Genomic DNA, 20,052 nt, shown 5'->3' with positions numbered 1-20,052 from the left:
TCTAAAGTATTTGGGGGCTTTTATCTAATCCTTAAAAGATTTTAGGGTTACCTCTTCAGAGGGGGGAATGTTAAGAGTAGCAAAAAGCCCCATAAAAATAAATAAATAAAAGAAGAAAAAAAAGAAAAGAAAAAGAAAAAAGTAATGGGGAGATAGGGGAGGAGTTGGAGGGGAGGGAGTGGGCATGGATTTGATCGAAACACCTTATATGCATGTATGAAATTCTCAAAAAAGTTTTTGTAAAAGTGAAAAAAAAAATTGTAGATTCCCCACTCAACTGTCATTGTTTGGGGAAGGTGCCAAGAATCTATAGTTTTAATAAGTACCCAGGTGATTCATATTGTGTGATGGGCAAATGTGGAAACTAGTTTTATGGGGAAGGATGGATGTGTGCTTATAGAATAGGTCTCATTGGGGTTGAGGTCATGTGTGATGTGCTACTGATAGTCTGTGATGTTAGCATAGGTGAAGTCCAGTGAAGGCCCTGAAACCAGAAACACACTCAACAGGAAGGCTGTGATCTTGCTGTAGTTTCATCATTCCTGTAGACTTCAGGAACTTGGAGGGTTAGCACCTCATAAGACCCACTAAGATCGTTGGCCCTCAGTATCTACAGCTTCTGTATCCTCAGATTTAACCAGCCATTTTTTTGAGGGAACAAAAAAATATCCAGAAGGTTCCAGAAAGCACATTTTGAGTTTGCCTTGTGCCATGCCAAATCCACACAAATGAAATGACATACAGACATTGCATTAGATGTCCTAAGAGACCTAGGAATGACTTAGTTTAGGAGAGGTTATATGCAAATAGATTATATGCATAGGTTATATGCAAATATATGCCATTTTGTATCTTTTGTATCCTGGAGGGGTCCTAGAACCAGTCCCTACATATCCTGAGAGACAACTACATCTGGCTCTTGGTTGTTTGTATTTTGTTTTGGCATTAACAGAAAAAGAACTGATGCAGGCCGGGTATGGAGGCACATGCCTTTAATTCCAGCACTCGGGAGGTAGAGGCAGGCAGATCTCTCTTGGGATCAAGGCCAGCCTAGTCTATATACCAAGTTCTAGGCCAGTCACGGAGACCCTGTCTCAAAAACAACAACAACAATAACAACAAAACAAAACTGAGGGGAAAAACAATAATAAAATGGGCTGATGAGATGGCTTAGCTCATTAAGGCATCTGCCACCAACCTAGCAACTTGAATTTGATCCCTGGGACCTGCATGGTAGAAGGAGAGAACTGACTCCCACAGGTTGTCCTCTGACATTCACACATGTGCTGAAGTATGTGAACACACACACACACACACACACACACACACACACACACACTAAAATGAAAAAAATATTTTAAAATTTTGTTTAAAAAGGAACTGTAGGTGGGAAGGCTGGGAGCATGTCTGGTCAGACTTTAGTGACATCCTCTGGCCTTCAGTCTAGTATTTTTTTCTGGCTTCCACGGCAAGTTACACCAGTTTATCACTGATAGGGCTGGAATAAATTTACATGAAGAATAAATTTGCATAAACAAACAAATTTGCATATGGAAACTATGAGCTACCACAAAGTAGGAGCTGGCAAGATTTTTTTTCAGGAAAGGGAAGAAGACAGCAAATTCTTCATGCTCCTTGTCCTATTTATTCTTTGCTGTTTGCTTTGTTTTGGGGGTGGATTTTGTTCCTTTTCACAACTCTTAAAATGTCAAAAGCATTCTTAGCTCATAGGCCATACCAAAACAGGCCTGGGCTGAATTTAGCTGGTAGTTCACTGATCCTTGATTTAAAGAGCAGAAATAACACAGAAATAATCCCACTTGGAGGGTGTGGAACACAAAAAGCACAGGCCCAAGAACACTGCCTCAGGGCCCAGCAGGCTGTCCTGGCTGACCCTGCTCACCACCACAGCTGGCTGTTCTCAGGGCTCAAGTCAGCATGACATACATACACAGACAGAGCGGGCAGCACTGACTGGGCCTGCAGAGGTGGGCCTGGCTGAGTTTGTTCCTTATCTCAGGGAGGAGGGGAGATGTGGCCGCCCAACTGCAGGAGGCTCCTCTTTCACTCAGGGCTTCTCCGTGGGCTCCACTCACTCACACTCACCTTTAAAAGGACTGTCGGTACTGAAGTCATTGATTTCTGTACAGTTTGTAGCGTTGAGGCACACCCTCCAGATGTCTGCAGAGAAGCCTTCTCCTACCCACCAGGCCTGCAAAGGGAAGGGAAGCAGAGGGAAGCTGCTGGTTAATGATGTAGACCCTGAGTCCTGCTGGGGCCCTATAGAGATGCATTGCTTCTTAAAGGACCCAGTGCAGGTGAGTCTCCCGAGGACCTTGCTCAAATGCAGACTCCAAGTCAGGAGGCCTCGAAGGTGTCCCATGGGATGCCAGGTTGTGGGTTTGAGGAAGGCTCTGAGGTGGTCCTCACTCTCATGACCCACACAGGAGACACTGTTGAGTTAGCAGCAGTCAGCATAAATGGAGGTTCGTTCTAGCAGAACTGTGGGGGATATGTATGTGACAAGAAAGAACACGTCAAGGGGACAGACAGCCTGTCGCAATAGGCAGGAAATGGAACTAGCCTCAATGTCCATCAGTGGGCGAATAGATTAAGGAAAGATGTGGTATATATACACAGGAATTGTACGCAGTCATAAGGAAAGATGAAATTATAACATTTTCAGGAAAATGGGAGAACCTGGAGAACATTATGTTAAGCAAAATAAATCAGACTCAGAAAGACAAATCCTGCATGCTTTCTCTCACGTGTGGTTAAAAATTGTATGTGTGTGTATGTACTCTGTGCATATATACACACATTTAATACACTCGTGTGTATTTATGTGTGCATTTATAGGTCATGAAGAGGTCTTGCAGAGATGGGAAATAGAAGGAAATGGAATACTTGTAATACAGAGAAGCAGGGACTGACTAGGGGAGGGGAGGAGCCTGCTGCAGAGGGAGACGGACAACAAAGGGCAGTGATGCACATGGATGGCGATGCTATGCTGAAACCCACCGCTCTGTCGGCTAACCTAAAACTTAATTTTAAATTAATTTTTTTTCCTTTTGTTGTTTTTTTTTGAGACAGGGTCTCATTGTGTAGCCCTGGCTGGCCTGGAACTCACTGAGATCTATCTGGCTTTGCCTTCCAAGTGCTGAGATTAAAGGCATACACCATTAAAAATGAATTTTTATTTTATTTATTTACTTATTTATTTATTTATTTATTTATTTATTTATTTATTTATTTATTTAGAGACAGGGTCTCCCTGCAGCCCCAGCTAGACTGGAATTCACTATGTAGACCAGGCTGGCCTTGAACTCACAGAGATCTGCCTGCCTCTGCCTCCCGAGTGCTGGGACTACAGGTGTGCACCACCACACCCGGCTTCAAAAATGAATTTTTAAAAAGTATCCATGGGCCAGTGAGATGGCTTAACAGGTATAGGCCTTTGCTGCCAAGCCTGACGACCTGAGTTTGATGCCCCAGATCCACATGGTGGAAGGAGAGCATCAACTCTGGCAAGCTGACCTTTGCACATGAGCCACCCACCCAACACCCCCCAACACCCCCTCAAACCTACTAATAAGTCAATAAAATGCAATGAAAAATAAATATTTTTTAATGTTAAAAAATTTAAAGGCTCCAAACAATAAAACAAATAAAATGAAAATGAAAAGGGGTTAGACGACGATGGTAGGGGGCGGGGAGACTCTCCTGCCTTGGCCTAGTGCCTTCATTTTCCCTTGAACTGCTGTTCTGCTGCAGCCCTTGATGACCTGCCTTCTACTTTCCATCCCCAGTGACTGGACTGGACACCTCTCACCCACACATCAGGCCCACAAATGTCCACTGAGCACCCACGAAGAGTCCAGTGCAGTACCCAGCAGAATTCCAAGGCCCTAAAGCAGAATGGCTGACTCATTGGCTGGCACACCTCCTCCCATCTCAGTCATGCTAATAGAAACCCTGGGGTGTGTGAGCACATTCCTGCCCCATGCCTGTCCATCCCTTTCACTAAGCCTGAGGTGCAGGAAACAAGAGAGAGGAGAGAGAGAGAGAGAGAGAGAGAGAGAGAGAGAGAGAGAGAGAACATTCAGTAACATTTATTGTATACTATGAGCCCTTTCCAGGGTGGGCCCCAAACATGACAACCCACAGCATCCGTGTGATCCCAGCCTGGGTACTCAGCAGCTCAGCAAGACCCTCTAGAAGGCAAACTGTGTTCATTTCCTCTGGAAGTCGAAGACCAGGAGTCTCTGGGATGGCTCAAATCCTGGCTCCGCCTCTTATTCCAAGTGTAGACTCTGGAAAGGGCCAGAACTGACGCGAGGTTCAGTCCATGCCTTACCCCCAACCATGGTAAGCCCCAACCTCCTAGATCCCCTGAGAGGATGTGTACGTAGGGTGGCTAAATGGACCTCTGAGCATCTAGGGGGTATTTCCAAAGAGGACTGATGTGGAGAATAACTGAGGAGAGGAGACTCTCGGAGTGTGGGCAGTATCATCCACCATGCGTGTAGTGAGTGTTGTATGCATGTCTGTGAGTGCATGTGTTGTACATGTATGTGTGGTGTGTGCTGTATATGTGTGTCTGGGTCTGTATATGTGTGTATGTGATGTGTGTGTCTGGCGTGGGGTGTGTGTTGTGTATAGTGTTGGGGGTGTTTGTTGTGTTTCTCTGTGTGTGTGCTATAGGTGTGTGTGGTATGTGTGTGGTGTATGTGTGTCTATGCATGTGTTGTATGTGTGTGGTGTGTGTTATATATGTTTGTGTGTGTATGTGATGTATCTGGTGAGGTGTGTGTAGTGTGTGGAAGGTGTTTGGTGTGTTTCTCTCTGTGTGTATTGTGTGTGTACAGTTCTTGGTTTGTTTGTGTATGCGTATGTGTGTGAGTGTGTGCTCCTTGTCTTCCTGAGGAACAGAGTCTATCACTGCTATCATCCTTCACTGCTATCAAAGCCCAGCTTTCTTGGCCATCCATCGTGACTGAAGAGCAGCGCTTCCTTCCGCAGGAATCCTCCAGGATTTCAGCATCAGACTGTGACTGCTGGGAGGTTTAAAACATTTTAAATTATTTATGTATATTGTGTGTGTCTGTGTGAGCATATGCATATGTGTATGTGTGCAGGGGCCAGAGAGCACACTGGATCCCCTGGAGTGAGAGTAACAGGTGTTTGTGAGCCACTTAAGATGACAACCAAACTCCAGTCTTCTGGGACAGCAGCAAACACTCTTAAGCATTGACCCCTATGGCAGGGTATTTTTAGTATATGTGTTTAATTTTGGCAATTCTTTACATATTTTAAATATTTTCAATTTTTAACCTCTTATCTGAAGTATACTAGACAAAGATTTGGAAAACTATTATTTTGTATGTTATTTTGAAAACTAAAAATAAATATTCAATAGTCAAAAAAAAAATAAGGAAAAGGGGAAAAAAAGGAAGAAAGAAAAAAGAAAAGCATCTAACCCCAAATGACAGTAGTGTTGAGGTGAAGAACCCAGCTCTGCAGGAACTCACACATCCTCAGGGGCTTCTTGGAGGCGACCATCACACCAACCATCCCAGTCTTAGAACACTGCCTCCAAGCCTGACTACAGATGCTTCTGAAGTTCCATGCGTAGGTTGAGAGCCCTTGGGCCTGGGCTGAGAAGACACCTTGGCAGGGAGGATACCCCCAGATCACAATCACACAGACCCCATTCTCCATCCTGCCCCAGGCCTCCTAGGTGATCAGGAACAGGAACTTACATTGTCAATGGTGGCGATGAACAGCAGCGCTGCAGAGACGATGTGGAAGACAATGATGAAGGCAAGAATGGCCAACATGTTCACAGGGCGGTGAGGGCTGAGTGGGTGGTGAGACAGCCCAAAAAGGGCAAGTAAGACAAGTCCAAATCTGTCAACGGTGAGGCAAAATCAAATTAGCAACTTTGAACAGAGGGTCTCAGAAAATCAAAGATGGCCCTTCCCATCTTCCTGCCTGGAGACTTCACCACACCCAGGTCTGGAAAGGAGCTTTGCTCTGCTGGATCCAGATGCCAAGGATTTCTTGTGGAGCAAGAGGATAAAGACCAATTAAAATCTGTAACTCAGAGCTGGGACTTTGGTTGGTAGAGTGCTTGCTTAGCATGCATGAGGCCCAGGGTTTGATCCTCAGCACCACACAAATGTGGGGCATATGTCTGTAATCCCAGCACTGGTGAAGTGAAGGAATGTCTGTAATCCCGGCACTTGTGAAGTAAAGGCAGACGGATCATAAACTCATGGCCATTGTTGGCTAGCTACATAGTTTGAAGCCAGCAGCCGAGCCTGAGTTACACAAGATCCTGTCTCAAAAGGGGCAAGTATGGGCCAGAGAGATGGCTCAGTGGGGAAGGGTACTTGTTGAATCAGCGTTTGATCCTCAGACCCTACATACATGTGGAAGGAGAGAACTGACTTCACAAAATTGTCCTCTGACTTCTATATGTATGCTGTGACATGTGTGCCTCTCCACCCCCAATCATACACACACACTAAATAAAATATATTTTAAAATTAATCCAATTCAGAAAGCACTGCATCCCCTCAGCAGTTGTGGGCACTGGGTCAGGAATGAGGAGCTCTGTGTGTAAGGAATGCTATTTTCATCCCTTTTATACCAGGCACTCATTATTTGAATAGTCATTATTAGAGCTGCTTTGAAACACAGCTAAAGTGAGTATACAAAATTATTTCCTAACAAATACTTAGAAAATGAGCTGTCACTCAATGTCTCCTCCCAATGTCTCTCCCCATTTGAACAACATTGGCTCCTACATATACATACAATGTATAGCAAACAGGCTCCATTTCATTTTTCCTTTTGATCCCACAAGGCTACATTTCCCAGACTCCCTTGTGCTTAGATGGGCCCCGCATGCAATTTTTCTGGCGGAAGCTCAGAAGAACAGGTGGGAGTTTTCTCCTTCTTCCCCCATGAAGTAGCTGGGGACGGTGCCAGGCGACATTGAAGCCTTACACCTTGAATTGAGATTGTGATTGACAAGCATTTGGATGTTCAGCCACTGAGATTTCTGGGTAATCTTTTCAACTCTGGGAAGGCAATCTGAGTAATATACACTAGGAGGCAATTGTAATGTGAAATCGAAGATCTCACAACAGAGCTGGTGCTGTACTGTGCTGATGAAAGACGGGTGCTTGGGGTACCCAAGGCACTAACATGTGAGAACCTAAGCCCAGCTGGACGTGTCAGAAGAGGGAAAGCGTAAACACATGATGAAAAAGGAAGAAAGTATTCAAAGAATTGTGGTACCGGGGAGTTGAAGGTCACGTGTGGGAGAACTGGTGAAACCTTTGAAGAGTTTTACAAACATCACCATCATGTTGGTCGACAGTATTCAAATGTCACATGAAGACGTCAACCTCAGTTGGGCTGGAAAAGTGTCACCCCCAAAATCAACACCTGGCTGGTCTTTCATTCCAATAATTTTCAGCCTGATTCTATTACTAAAATTTGTAGGAAATAAAATTCACTTTTAATCTCATTTTTAAAATACAGTACAAACTAGACTTTGTTTATGCTATGGTGAAATTTTAGCAGAGTTTTAAATAGAATAATACATGCATGTACACACACACACACACACACACACACACACACACACACACACACTTTTTTCTGAAGTACTTGGGAATAAGTCACCTAAGCCAAACCTCTTTATGTCTAAATACACAATCATATATTTCTGAAAAACCAAAATATTTTCTTACACCACCACAGTGTGATAATCACGATTAAGAAATTTAACATGAGAGTTGGGGAGATGGTTCAACTGGTAAAAGTACTGTTTATGCAAGTGTGAGGACATGGGTTCAAATCCCCAGATCTATTTTTTTTATTGTTTTATTTTTGTGTTATATGTATGTATATGAGTACACCCATGTCATGCAATACCTTGGAGATTAGAAGAGGGCATCAAATTTCCCCTGGAACTGGAGTTAAGAACCTGGGTCCTCTGCAAGAGCAGTCAGTACTCTTAACCACTGAGTCATCTCTCCAGCTCCCCAGATCCTATTTAAAAACTGGATGCAATATTGCAATCATTTGTGATGCCAGCACTCCTGAGAGGTGGGAGGCAGAGACAGGAGAAACCCCACCAACTCTCAGATCAGCCAGCCAAGTGTAAGAAGAGGAAAAACAACAGACTCTCATCTCAAACAAGGTGAGGCCTGACACCTGAGGTAGTCCTCTGATCTCAACACACGTGATATGGCATGTGTACACCTATATTCACACATGAATGTGCATGAATGCACACACATACACACCAAAAGAAATGCATTGTTATAAATACCACCATCTCATCTGTCATCCATATTCACACAGCTCTAACTAACCCAGTCATATTCTGTGTAAGATGATGGCCTGTATTTCATTCCCAAGTCTGTCTTGTCCCCTTTAGTCTGGAATGGCTCTTCAGTCTTTCCTTTTCATGACACTGATGTGATTTAAGAGCACTGGATGTCTATGTGGAGTGTCTGGCAAGTTGATTACTATGACTTGAACAGGAAGTATCCACCACAGGATAAAGTTAAAGGTTTGGCTGCCAGCCGGTAGGCACTGGAGAAGTGGCCAGGTCCTGAGAGATTTGACCTGATGAATGGATTCATCCTCTGATGATATACTCTAAAATGATACTGGGATGTAGAAACTTTAGGAGGAAGTAGGTCCTAGGGGGCATGGTTTGGAGGGTTTAACTGGTCCCTCAGCCCTTCCTCTCTGTCTGCTGTGAGGGGAATAGACTCTTCCACCACTCACTCTTGCACCATGACATTCTTCCTCACAGTGAGCCCAGAATCAATGGAACCAAGGGTAGTGGACTGATCCCTCTAAAACCATGAGCCCAAGTAAATCCTTCCTCCTTTAGGTTGCTCTCTAGGGCATTCTGGTCATTGAGGCCAAAAGTCTGACTAGCACACTTGTATTTGATGCTTCCCCATTGTCCTACTTTCCCCGTTGCTGGGATAAAATGTTCTGACAAAAGCAACTTAAGGAAGGAAGGGTTTCTGTTGGCTCAAAGTCCGAAGTTATAGTCCATGAAGTCATAGTGGCAGGAGCATAAGGTTGCTGGCCATACTGTATCCTCAGTCAGGAAGCAGAGAGTGATGAATGTGCTCCGTTCTCTTTCTCCATTTTTGCTGTCCAGAATCCCAGCCAAGGGAATGGTGCCATCCACAGTGGGTCTTCCCACTTCAGTTAACCTAGTCAATCTCTCCCCAAGAGATTCCAGATCTCATCAAATTGACAAGTGAGATGAACCATCATACCCATGATTCATTGCAGGCTGTTTTCTTAGCAGGGATGCTACTTAAGCAATGTGGCCTTAGTTGTGTCCCACCAGGAGGCACAGAGTATCAGACTGCTCCACCATTGGTGAGGCCAACTTTGATCAGCTGGTTATAGGTCATAGACTCACTCACTCTCCCATTTTCCTTTGGAATCCCTAGCATGTGCCAGATCTCAAGTTTGGGTCCCACAGAGTGAAAGACACACACATACACACACACACACACACACACACAGAGAGAGAGAGACAGAGACAGAAACAGAGACAGGCAGAGAGACAGAGCACGAAGAAAACACAAAAAAAGCTTTTACAGAGACAGAGACAGAGACAGAGACAGGCAGAGAGACAGAGAGAGAAGAAAACAAAAAAGAAGAGACAATACCTTCAAAAACTTATTTGTAGGCTGGGGAGATGCTCAGTGGATGACGTGCTCACTGTACCAACACAATGACCTAAGTTTGGATCCCTAGCACCTATGTAAAAATCTGGACATGGCAGAGTGCACCTGTAATCCCAGCACTGGGGTAAGGAAACAGGTAGATTCTTGGGGCCCCTTGGACAGCCAGTCTAGCCAAAATGGGGAACTCCAGATTCAGTGAGAGACTCTGTCTCAGAAAATAAAGTTGAGAGTGATAGAGGAAGACACTTTATGTTGACCTCTGGTCTCCACATGCATGCATACACACAGGCAAGTGTGTCCACACACATGTGCATACATACATAACACACACATCCACACACACACACAAAGTCATTTTCAGGAAGAGATGTCTTATTGTGGTAAATAAAATTGAATAAAACAAAATTTGCCGTTGGTGGCATTATGTTCAAAATACTGTATGTCCAGCTGGGCATGGTGGCACATGCCTTTCATCTCAGCACTTGGGAAGCAGACAATCTCTGTGAGAGTGAGGCCAGCCTGGTCTACATAGCAAGTTCCACGTTAGCTAGGGCTATAGGGAGACCCTGTCTCAAAAGAAAGAACAAAACAAAACAAAAAACAAAATACTGTATGTCCATCAACACTATCTGGTCGTAGAATACTTCACCACCCTAAAATGAAACTCTCTACTGATTAAGCAGTCATCCCTACCCCCCTACCCCTACCTGACACCACCAATCTGCCCCTCTGTCTCTGTGGACTTGTCTACTGCAGACACTGTACATAATGGGACTGAAAAATATGTGGCCTTCTGTGCCTGGCTTCTTCCCATTCAGCATCGTGTTTTCCATCTTATAACATTGACAAGGAGGTATTCTGAGATACAGTAAGGACCTGGATTTTAGGAAACTTTCACCCCAATAGTGGGAGCATTTACAGGTATTTCTGAACAGAATCATCCAAGCAAGATTGCCTCTCTGTTATCATCTGTCTCTAGTCCTCCTCCTCCTCCTCACCTTCCTCCTCCTCCTCCTCCTCCTCCTCCTCCTCTTCCCTGGACACACCCTCCACTGGACTTCACTGGCTCTCCTCTCTCATCTCATCACTTTCCCCCCATTATTCCCTCTGGGACTGGCCAAGGCTCAAGGGCTCACCCAGAGGCCACTCTCTGAGACTCACTCATCACGAGAGCAGAAGCTGGCAACCATTCTCGAAGGACCCACTGCACCAACTCAGAGATTCCTCCAATTCTTTGGGAAGGGACAAATTCCCTTTTGTTCAGGCCTGCGTCACTCTCAGTGCCACCACCCGCTGCCTCCAAATAGCTGCATTTCTGACTCTGAGAATTAAAGCTCCCAAGTCATGCTGAATGCTGAGTACTGTAATATGCCAAAGGACCCGCTCACCAGGGCCAAACCTCCAGGACGTCATCCGGTGTTCAGCTCAGATGACACAAACGCACATACACACTAAATCTTCTGAAACCTTCTAGAAAAGGAGGAAGAGCTTTAACCCACTCTTTCCTAAGATGTGGAATTCAGATATTAAAAAACCTGGTTTTAAATTTTATTTTTATTATTATTATTATTATTATTATTATTATTATTACTAGGAGGGGCATGCATGGAGGTCAGAAGACAACTCCCAGGAATTGGTGGTTTTCTCTGTTCACTGTGGGTTCTGGGGACTGAACTCAGGTCATCAGGCTTAGAGGTAAAAGCTTTTACCCGCTGAGCCATACCACTGACCCAAGGTCTGATTTCTGATGGTGAACAGATGTGGGTTTAGATAACACTGAATCACACAACAAGGCCATTCCCATTGTAATCTTTCTGAATACCCCAAGGAAAAAGACCCAGTTCAGTGTCAGTCAGTCTCTGTTGTCTTTGTTTCCCCCTCAGAAAGAAAAGGCAGAGATTAGGCCACAGTTTGTAACTAGAATTTAATAACCTCACTTTGAGTTCACTATATTTGATTTTGATGAGATTCTTTATAGTAGTTCCATTCATGGTGATGATATAAAATATCCTTTCAAGCTGGGCATGGTGGCCCATGCCTTTAAACCCTGCACTTGGGAGGCAGATGCAGGTGGATCTGTGAGTTCAAGGCCAGCCTGGTCTCCATAGTGAATCCAGGCCAGCTGTGGCTACAGGGAGAGACTCTGTCTCAAAAAGACCAAAAAAATTCTTTCAAACAAATTTATTAAAGTTTTAAAGCAAGACATTGAAGAAAAATCCATGTATAGCCTGAGACTCAGGAGGTGGAGACAGGAGGATCAATAGTTCAAGGCCAACCTTGGCTACATAGAAAACAACTTTGAGGTCAGCCTGGGTCTGTCCCCGAGAGAGAAAAAGAAAAAAAGAGGAGTTGGAGGGGATGGGGGAGAGGAGAGAGGAAGAGGAAGAAGAAGGGGGACAAGGAGAGGAGAACAAACAGGAGGAGGAAGAGAGGAGGAGGAGGAGGAGGAGGAGGAGGAGGAGGGAGAAAAATGTTGAGCACTGGAATTGTAGGTGGGCTACCATGACTGCCTAGTTTTCATGGGTGCTGGGATCTAAATGCCAGTCCTCACACTTGTATGGCAAGAGGTCTCCCTACTGAGCTTCTCCCTAGCCCTTTATTAACTTCTTTTGGAGGACTGACAGGATGCCTCTGTGGATAAAGGCATTGCCACATCAAGTCTGATGACTGAATTCAGATCCTGGAACCCACGTGGTAGAGAAATGAACCAGTTCCAAAAGCTGTCCCCTGAACTCCACGTGCATGCTGTGGCAGGAACACTTGCATGAACAGTTCTCTCCAAATAAATACATGTAAAAAAAATTTTTTTTAAATAAAAGCTAAGTTCTGTTTTAAAAATGTGTGTGTGTGTGTGTGTGTGCAGGTCAGGGGACACCTTTCAGGAGGGGGCTCTCTTGTTGCACCTCATCCCTGTCTGCCTTGTTTCTGTTGCACTGCCACCCCCTGGGCTCCTGGCACCCCCTTATTAACTTCCTGCTCAGAGAAGAGTGCCTCCCTCACTACGCTTGCACCAGTCCTCCTCACACTCTCTGACACGCTCTCAACGACCATTGCTACCCCGGCACTATTTCAGAAACATTTCTCTCTTTTTTTCTGAGAAGCCCCTTCTTCAGTTTCTAGGTGACTTTCTTTTCCTGTCTTTTTTCTCTATAGATCTTCTGTTGTCCACACCTCTACGCTCTTCCTAGATTTTCCTTTTTAGTTGCTTCAGGTCCTCTGTTGCAGAGCCCCAGATGCAAGCTGGTACTTAGACTTAGACTTGTGATTTGCAGAGGCCATTCTCCCCATCTCTCTCAGGGCTCTGTCCTCCTTTTCTACCGGCCACTGCAGCCTTAGCTGCTGCTGTTTCAGGAGTAGGCAGAGCCATCCACACATTCTTCAGAGAAGACCAGCAAATTCCACCATGAGACACCAGATCTTCAAGACCCCATAGGAGTTAGTACAGACCCCAGGGGACAAGTGCCTGGAGGAGCGGTCATCCCACAGGAAAACGACACTCGTGATTACACGTAGAGCTGTGTTTGCACATGTGTCTTGGTATCAGTCTCGCTCATTATCCCATTTCACAGATGACAAACTGAGGCTTCTGAAGGCTTCAGAGCTAGACAAACCCTTTGTTTTCAAGTCTAAATCCAGGGCATTTCTCTTCCTGCTCCTTCACATGCTCAGGGATTAAGAAAACACAGCCCAGCTGCTGACCCACTAACAAGGAGGACACATTCACTCTGCCACAGTAGGGTGCTATGATTAGGGTTCTAATGACAGGAAAGTGGGACCTGCCCACAGGCAGCCTGTGGTCCACTTCCTTCATATAATCCCTAGGGCAAGAGCCCAGCACCTTGGCTGGCACCAAGAGGAAGTGGCTTTGGCACAGGCAGCATCTTGCAGGGGAAACAGTGCTGCCAGCACCCTCCAGGGAGGTCCTGCTGTTTGGATGGCTGCTTGGTCCACACCACTCCATTCCCACCCTTGGGAATTCTTCCTATATCTGATACCATGGCCTGGGCAGGGACCTTTCCCCAGAAGGACAGGCCTGAGGTGTGGAGCTTTTCAAGACCGACCTGACCTGAGCTACTTGCTGACATCTGGGGCAGTCAGGTCAGAAGTACTCCACTCATACATACCCCTCCCAGGCTCCAGCCTGACACCAAGGGAAGGGTGAGCTGCAGTGCGGACACTGGGCCACATTGCCTGAAGGATTCTAGTACCCACTGCAGTGCCTTGACCCCAGGCTGGCTGGAACCCAGGCCTCTTCCACTTCCTCAGCATGCTAGGGGACAGTGGCTTTGGCCTCTATTTTCAGGAAGGCAGAGGTCAGCTTGGCCTCCTGCCCTGGTGTCTGGACACTGGCCAGCTGGGAATACTGAGGTGTCCAGGATGCCTTGGGGACAGCAGAAACCCATGGACCCTGGATGGCACAGCTTCATGCTCAGGCTTCACGCTGAGGCTCTGGGCACAAGGCCAGCACTTGGCTATGTCCGGAAGTGGCCACAGACAGGACACCGGAATTTGGCACTGCTCCAGTGCAGAAGCCGCAGAGAATGGCCTGTCTGCACTGCCGTAGGTCTTCCCACCCAGGGGCATAATAATAACGGTGATGTCAGCAATAAGGACAGCCTGGAGTGCAGCAGACCCCACTCTAAGCACTTCCCATGTATCACTCATTACTCACTAAAATGCTGAGGTAGGAGCTGTATTTAGCCCCATTCTAAGGAAAGCAAAGAAGGCCCAGAGAGGTCAGGCAACTTCCCTGAGGTCATACTGCTAGTAAAGGCTGGAGCTGGGATTTGAACCCAGGCAGTGTGCACCAGAGACACTGCCCTGGTGTCTAGAACGTCCCTTCCTTTCAGGGTCCTGCTATCTAAGGCCCAACAGTCAAATCCCAAGTCCTGTGACCACATGTCATTTTGGATGGTGACCATAGTTACAGGTCAGTGCCAGGACACACTTTGTGAAGCACCCTGGAGACAAAGGTCCTCCACGTTAAAGGCTCCTTGAGTCACTCAAGTGGACATCTGTCAAGAAGGGATAAGGCTCTCATAAGGATGGGCAAGGACTATGGTCACATATTTTGTAGGTAGAGAAATCAAAGAGATTTTTTCCTGCTATCAGTTCATAGGCAACAGAATTTGGACTCAAGTCCCAGCCTGAAGTTCTGACCCCCCAGCTTCCACCTCTGGAGTGACTGGGATTACAGGCCTCCACCACCTCATTTATGGCATAGCGTGGGAATGTTGTGGTGGAGGTCCTCATGTCTTAGTGGTCCAGGAAGTGGACAGAGTGATGGACTCAGAGGCCAGGTATGGGCTCTAGTATGCCAAGCAAGCCCTGCACTCAGCATGCACAAAGCCCCAGAGTCCATCCCCAGCACTGCCAAAAACAGACATGGTGGTATACCACTGTAATCCCAACATTTGGGAGGTGGAGGCAGGAGGTCAAGAGATGTAGTAGTGCTATGATTTCATCTAAAATGTCCCCTACAGGTGCCGGTAAGATAGCTCATTGGGTAATGCAGCCACTGCTAAGCCAGACCTGAGTTCGCTCCTCAAGGGTCGAAAGGAGAGAACTGACTTTTATAAGTTGTCCTCTGACCCCCGACATGCACGCATACTGTGGCACTCATACCCAGACACATACACACTCTAAATAAATAAATTCAATTAAACGTCCCCCATGGGCCATGTTTTGAATGCTTGGATCCCAGCTGGTGACATTGTTGGGGGGGGCTGTAGAATCTTACATTTATTGATTTATTTATGTATATGTATATTTGCATGTGTGAGGGCATGTATGTGCCACAGCATATGTGTGGAGGTCAGAGGACAACTTTTGGGAGCCAGTTCTCTCTTTCTCTCTTTCTACCACGGGGGTCTTGAGGACAGGAGGATTGCAAGTTCAAGGCTAGCCTGGGCAATGTAGTGAAATAGTAAGAAGAGGGCTGGGGATATAGTTCCCAGCATTTGGGAAGCTAAGGCAGGGGTGTGAGTTTAAGGACAGTCTAGGTATTCTATTTTAAAAACAAAAACATCAAAGGTCCTTGTGTCTGTGTAGAGGTGGCCTGTGGTACTCCTAGAGGGACCCCCAGTCTCCTCTGTGCTTTATCTTGGTCTTCACAGGGACTCAGAACTCAGAGCTCCAGGATTCCATCATTCTAGACACTGACCTAGACCCTCTACACTGTCCCCCGTCCCTCAAGACTTGTGGACTGTCCTTGATGTGTTCCAGGGCCTTGCCCGGGCCCCTGCCTCTCCACCCCCGTCCCTCTGTCCATCCCCTCTACCCTCTGCCCATGCCCCGTGCTTTCACTGCCGTTTCCAAGCATAAGATGACGGCATGTGCATGTACTTGGAGCTTCATCTCAAAGGGCAGCAGGCTGTGGGCTTCTCAGAACTGTGCCTCCTTCACAGTGAGGCTGCCTCATGCAGGCTGGGCTGGGGATGCAGCTCAGTTGGTAGAGTGCTTGCTTAGAATGTGCAAAACCCTGGCTTCACTACTGGGTACCACATAAAACTGGGCATGGTGGGACATACCTGTGATCCTAGCACTCAGGAAATGGAAACAGGAGGAACAAGAGTTCAGGCTCGTCCTCAGCTACATAGTAACTTTGAGGCCAGCCTGGGCTACATGAGACCCTGTCTCAAAAAAACGAGACAAAAGTCCACAGAGATTGGACTTGGTCACTCTGTATAACCATTCTGTGCCATGGTTTCCCCATCCAAGAAAATGGAGATGACATGGATTACATCTATCTCTCCTGGGACTGCTAAGAGATAATTAAACGAAAGTGCTTAGAGCAGGGCCTGACACTATGGGCCTGTGATCAACACCAGCTGGGGTCAAAGACTAGTCTAAGTTCCCAGAACAAAGTCACACCCAAGTTAAAGTTTCAGCAAGGCTGACTGACTGATGAGAACTTTGTGATTATAGAGAGTTGGAATGTTGCAGATCCAGAGCCAAATTGTCTTTTGCTATCTTTAGTCTCCTAAATAGCCACTTATCACCCACCTCCATGTCTGACCAAACATCTCCATGACTATCAGATAAATCCTTTTGGAACACATTAGCTTATCAGATCACTAGCATCCTTCAAAGAAAGCTAAGAATGCCATCAGAGAGGACTTGAAACCTCTAGCAGAGATTTCTCTACATACCTACCTGATGCCCCACCAATGTATTTGAAAAATGCCTTGATTTATGCCTTTCTTTTGTTCTCTGACTACAAGAAGTTCATGTAACTGCTTCCACGGTGGAACATCTCACTGAAGGTAGCATGAATCCATGTTCCCTGGGCCACGACCACTTGAATCTGTCTCAGAATAACCCACCTTATTTCCTTTAGACTCCTGGGAACCTCACCCTCCCAGCTCTCTCCCCTCCCAGTCCTATCAGTGTTCTCCTGTTTACCCTCCACTCTTGCTCAGAGTCAGGGTGTAGGGACAATAGGGGACAGGAGTGACCCCAGCCTGCCCATTCCGACACTTTGAGGCAAGCAAAAGGCCTTTCTCTAATGTGGATGGGTCTTGTCCAATCAGCTGAAGGCCTCAATAGACCAACAATCAGACCTTCTAGGCAAGCGGGAAATCTTCCAGCAAGTAGCCTTCAGAACTGGACGGAAACACTGGCTCACCCTGCAGTTTGCTCATGCCAGGCTCCAGATGACATGAGCCAGTTCCTTAAAATAAAATCCCTCTGCCTCTCTCTTTCTGTCTTTCCATACGCACACACGGTAATCGCCCTCCCTCCACTTACCCACAGTTCCACTTCTACAATTGTAATTATCCCCCTAGTCAACCACAGCCTGAAATATTACATAGAAAATTCCAGAAACAATTCACAAGTTTTAAATTGGGCATGCCTTTGGGTGGTTTACTGAAATCTCAAGCCCTATCTTGCTGCCCCAGGTCCAATGTATCCACACTGTATATGCTACCTGTCCATTGGTTACTTAGTAGCTTAGTAGTCTTTTCTTATATAGCCCAGATTGGCCTTGAACTCAGGATCCCCCTGCCTCAGCGTTCTGAATGCTGGGGCTCCAGATGTACCCTACCCAGTGCCTCTGCGTGAAGTGTTCCACCTATTTATCCAGCTTCGACCCAGAGTCGCTTCCTCAGAACTCTTCATTTTTTCCTTTCTTTTCTTGGGCTGTGCTGGAGCCTGAACCTAGGCCTCGTGCCTATCAGGCAACCACTCTACCGCTGAGCTACATCACCAGCTGTCCAATCTAAGGAAGCTGCTTGCCCTCATCTTCTCTTATTTTATGTTCTTCAAATCACTAAACAGATCATGTCTGGAAACCTAGAAACCAAGAGACTACAGCAGGAAGATTACTATGAGTTCAAGGCCAGCTGGTGCTATAGGGTGAGACCCTGTTTTCATACCCTCAACCGCCAATATCACTAAACACTAAACATCAGTCGCTATTTTCTTTTTCCTCTTGATTCACTTCTTCCTGCCCTGTCTCTCTGGACCAGAAGGTCCCTGAGAATGGTACTCATGTGGTAGGGAGCATGGCAGCTTGTCAGGGGCACCCTCTCCCCATTCCAGGCCTCCCCCAGGAAGCCCAGAGTTGCCTGAGGTGGCCCAGGAGGCTCCTGCATGAGGCAGCCTCACTGTGAAGGAGGCACAGTTCTGAGAAGCCCACAGCCTGCTGCCCTTTGAGATGAAGCTCCAAGTACATGCACATGCCGTCATCTTATGCTCGGAAACGGCAGTGAAAGCACGGGGCATGGGCAGAGGGTAGAGGGGATGGACAGAGGGACGGGGGTGGAGAGGCAGGGGCCCGGGCAAGGCCCTGGAACACATCAAGGACAGTCCACAAGTCTTGAGGGACGGGGGACAGTGTAGAGGGTCTAGGTCAGTGTCTAGAATGATGGAATCCTGGAGCTCTGAGTTCTGAGTCCCTGTGAAGACCAAGATAAAGCACAGAGGAGACTGGGGGTCCCTCTAGGAGGACCACAGGCCACCTCTACACAGACACAAGGACCTTTGATGTTTTTGTTTTTAAAATAGAATACCTAGACTGTCCTTAAACTCACACCCCTGCCTTAGCTTCCCAAATGCTGGGAACTATATCCCCAGCCCTCTTCTTACTATTTCACTACATTGCCCAGGCTAGCCTTGAACTTGCAATCCTCCTGTCTCAGCCTCCCAGGCAGTTGGGTTTACAAATCTGTGCCACCAGGCCTGGCTTGGTTTATTTTCTAACAAGAGATCCCATGGATAGGATGGTGCCATCCTATCAGGTGCCAGGGAAGAAAAGCTCCTTGACCCGTCCATCCTCCTTCACCTCCAGCTTTGCCCTTGAAGCACAGAGTAACCTGGGGCATCCTATCTGTTAAGCTAGTAGGCCTGAGTTCCTTAGCAGGATGAGGGGTTGGGGTCAAGCAGCATACCCAAGCCTTGGTCCAGGAACGATACCAGCAGAGATCAAGTGACCTGGGGGCAGCCCTTGGGGTGGTGATTGTCTGGGGATGGCTGACTCTTTGGTGAAAAGTGACAGGAAGTGAGAGAATCAGGGTGGGCTGAAGACCTGCCTTCGCCAACCCTAGGGGACTCAGAAAGGTGAGCAGCACTACAGACCTGAGACTCTGCTCCTGGGCTCTTGCTGCTGTGTCCCTCAGCTATTGGCCAAGGGTGGACCTGGAAAAGGGGATGGGGCCACAGTTTCCCAGAGAGACTCTTCTGAGGAGCGCTAGAAACTTCTGCTTCAGCAGCTGGGAAGATAGGTCCACAGGCAGTGATGGGACCTGGGTGGGACCTGGGGGTATCCAACACATACCAGCAGAGGCTTCTTCCTCTCCATATACTTCTGAACAGCCCCATGTCAGTGTTTTTTATTTAACATTCCCTGTGTGTTATAGTAATCATCTCCAAGTAGCCTCAAGCACGTGGACCTCGTATACCCAAAATTCAGCTCCTTTAGGCTCTTACTTAGAAAAGAGTGACGCTTTGTCTTCCAAATATAAACAAATGCTGACTGTGTCACTGGGCCTGATGTGAATCAAGGCAGAGCCAAGTGCAGGGGGGTTGCGGGGGGGGCTCCTGCCCTGACCCTGGCTGTTGTCTCATATCTTCCAAGCCTTACTGTGCCCGGCCTCCCCTCTCATCCCTGCAGTCCCCAGCTCACTGCTCATCCAGCTCCTGGGGCCTCCCTCTGAAACTCCTCCCCAGTCTGCAAAGGCTAGAGTCCCTGTGATGGCTGTTGGGGTGCAACAGTGAACTCAGCAGATACAGACACAAGGTCCTTGTATCTGCCAGACCTTGCCACACTTAAACTAATGCCACTGCTTCGAAGTGATGATGAAGGAGG

The 20,052-nt window shown here is 46.8% G+C and overlaps 1 protein-coding gene across 1 annotated transcript in view; it reads right to left on the bottom strand.

The window, feature by feature from the left end:
- Emp2 (epithelial membrane protein 2) overlaps window positions 1-20,052 on the bottom strand; it is a 36,148-nt gene that overhangs the window by 6,374 nt on the left and 9,722 nt on the right. The window contains exons 2-3 of the mRNA XM_008829939.3: window positions 5,763-5,910; window positions 2,107-2,212 (exon numbers count right to left, since the gene is read on the bottom strand). Of these exons, the coding sequence (XP_008828161.1) occupies window positions 2,107-2,212; window positions 5,763-5,840 (184 nt within the window). The 5' untranslated portion in view covers window positions 5,841-5,910. The remainder of the gene's footprint in view (window positions 1-2,106; window positions 2,213-5,762; window positions 5,911-20,052) is intronic.

The sequence above is a fragment of the Nannospalax galili genome, unplaced genomic scaffold (genome assembly GCF_000622305.1).
Source record: "Nannospalax galili isolate Female #2095 unplaced genomic scaffold, S.galili_v1.0 scaffold32, whole genome shotgun sequence".
In the NCBI taxonomy this organism is placed as follows: domain Eukaryota; kingdom Metazoa; phylum Chordata; class Mammalia; order Rodentia; family Spalacidae; genus Nannospalax; species Nannospalax galili.
This window is presented reverse-complemented; position numbering and strand designations above follow the sequence as displayed.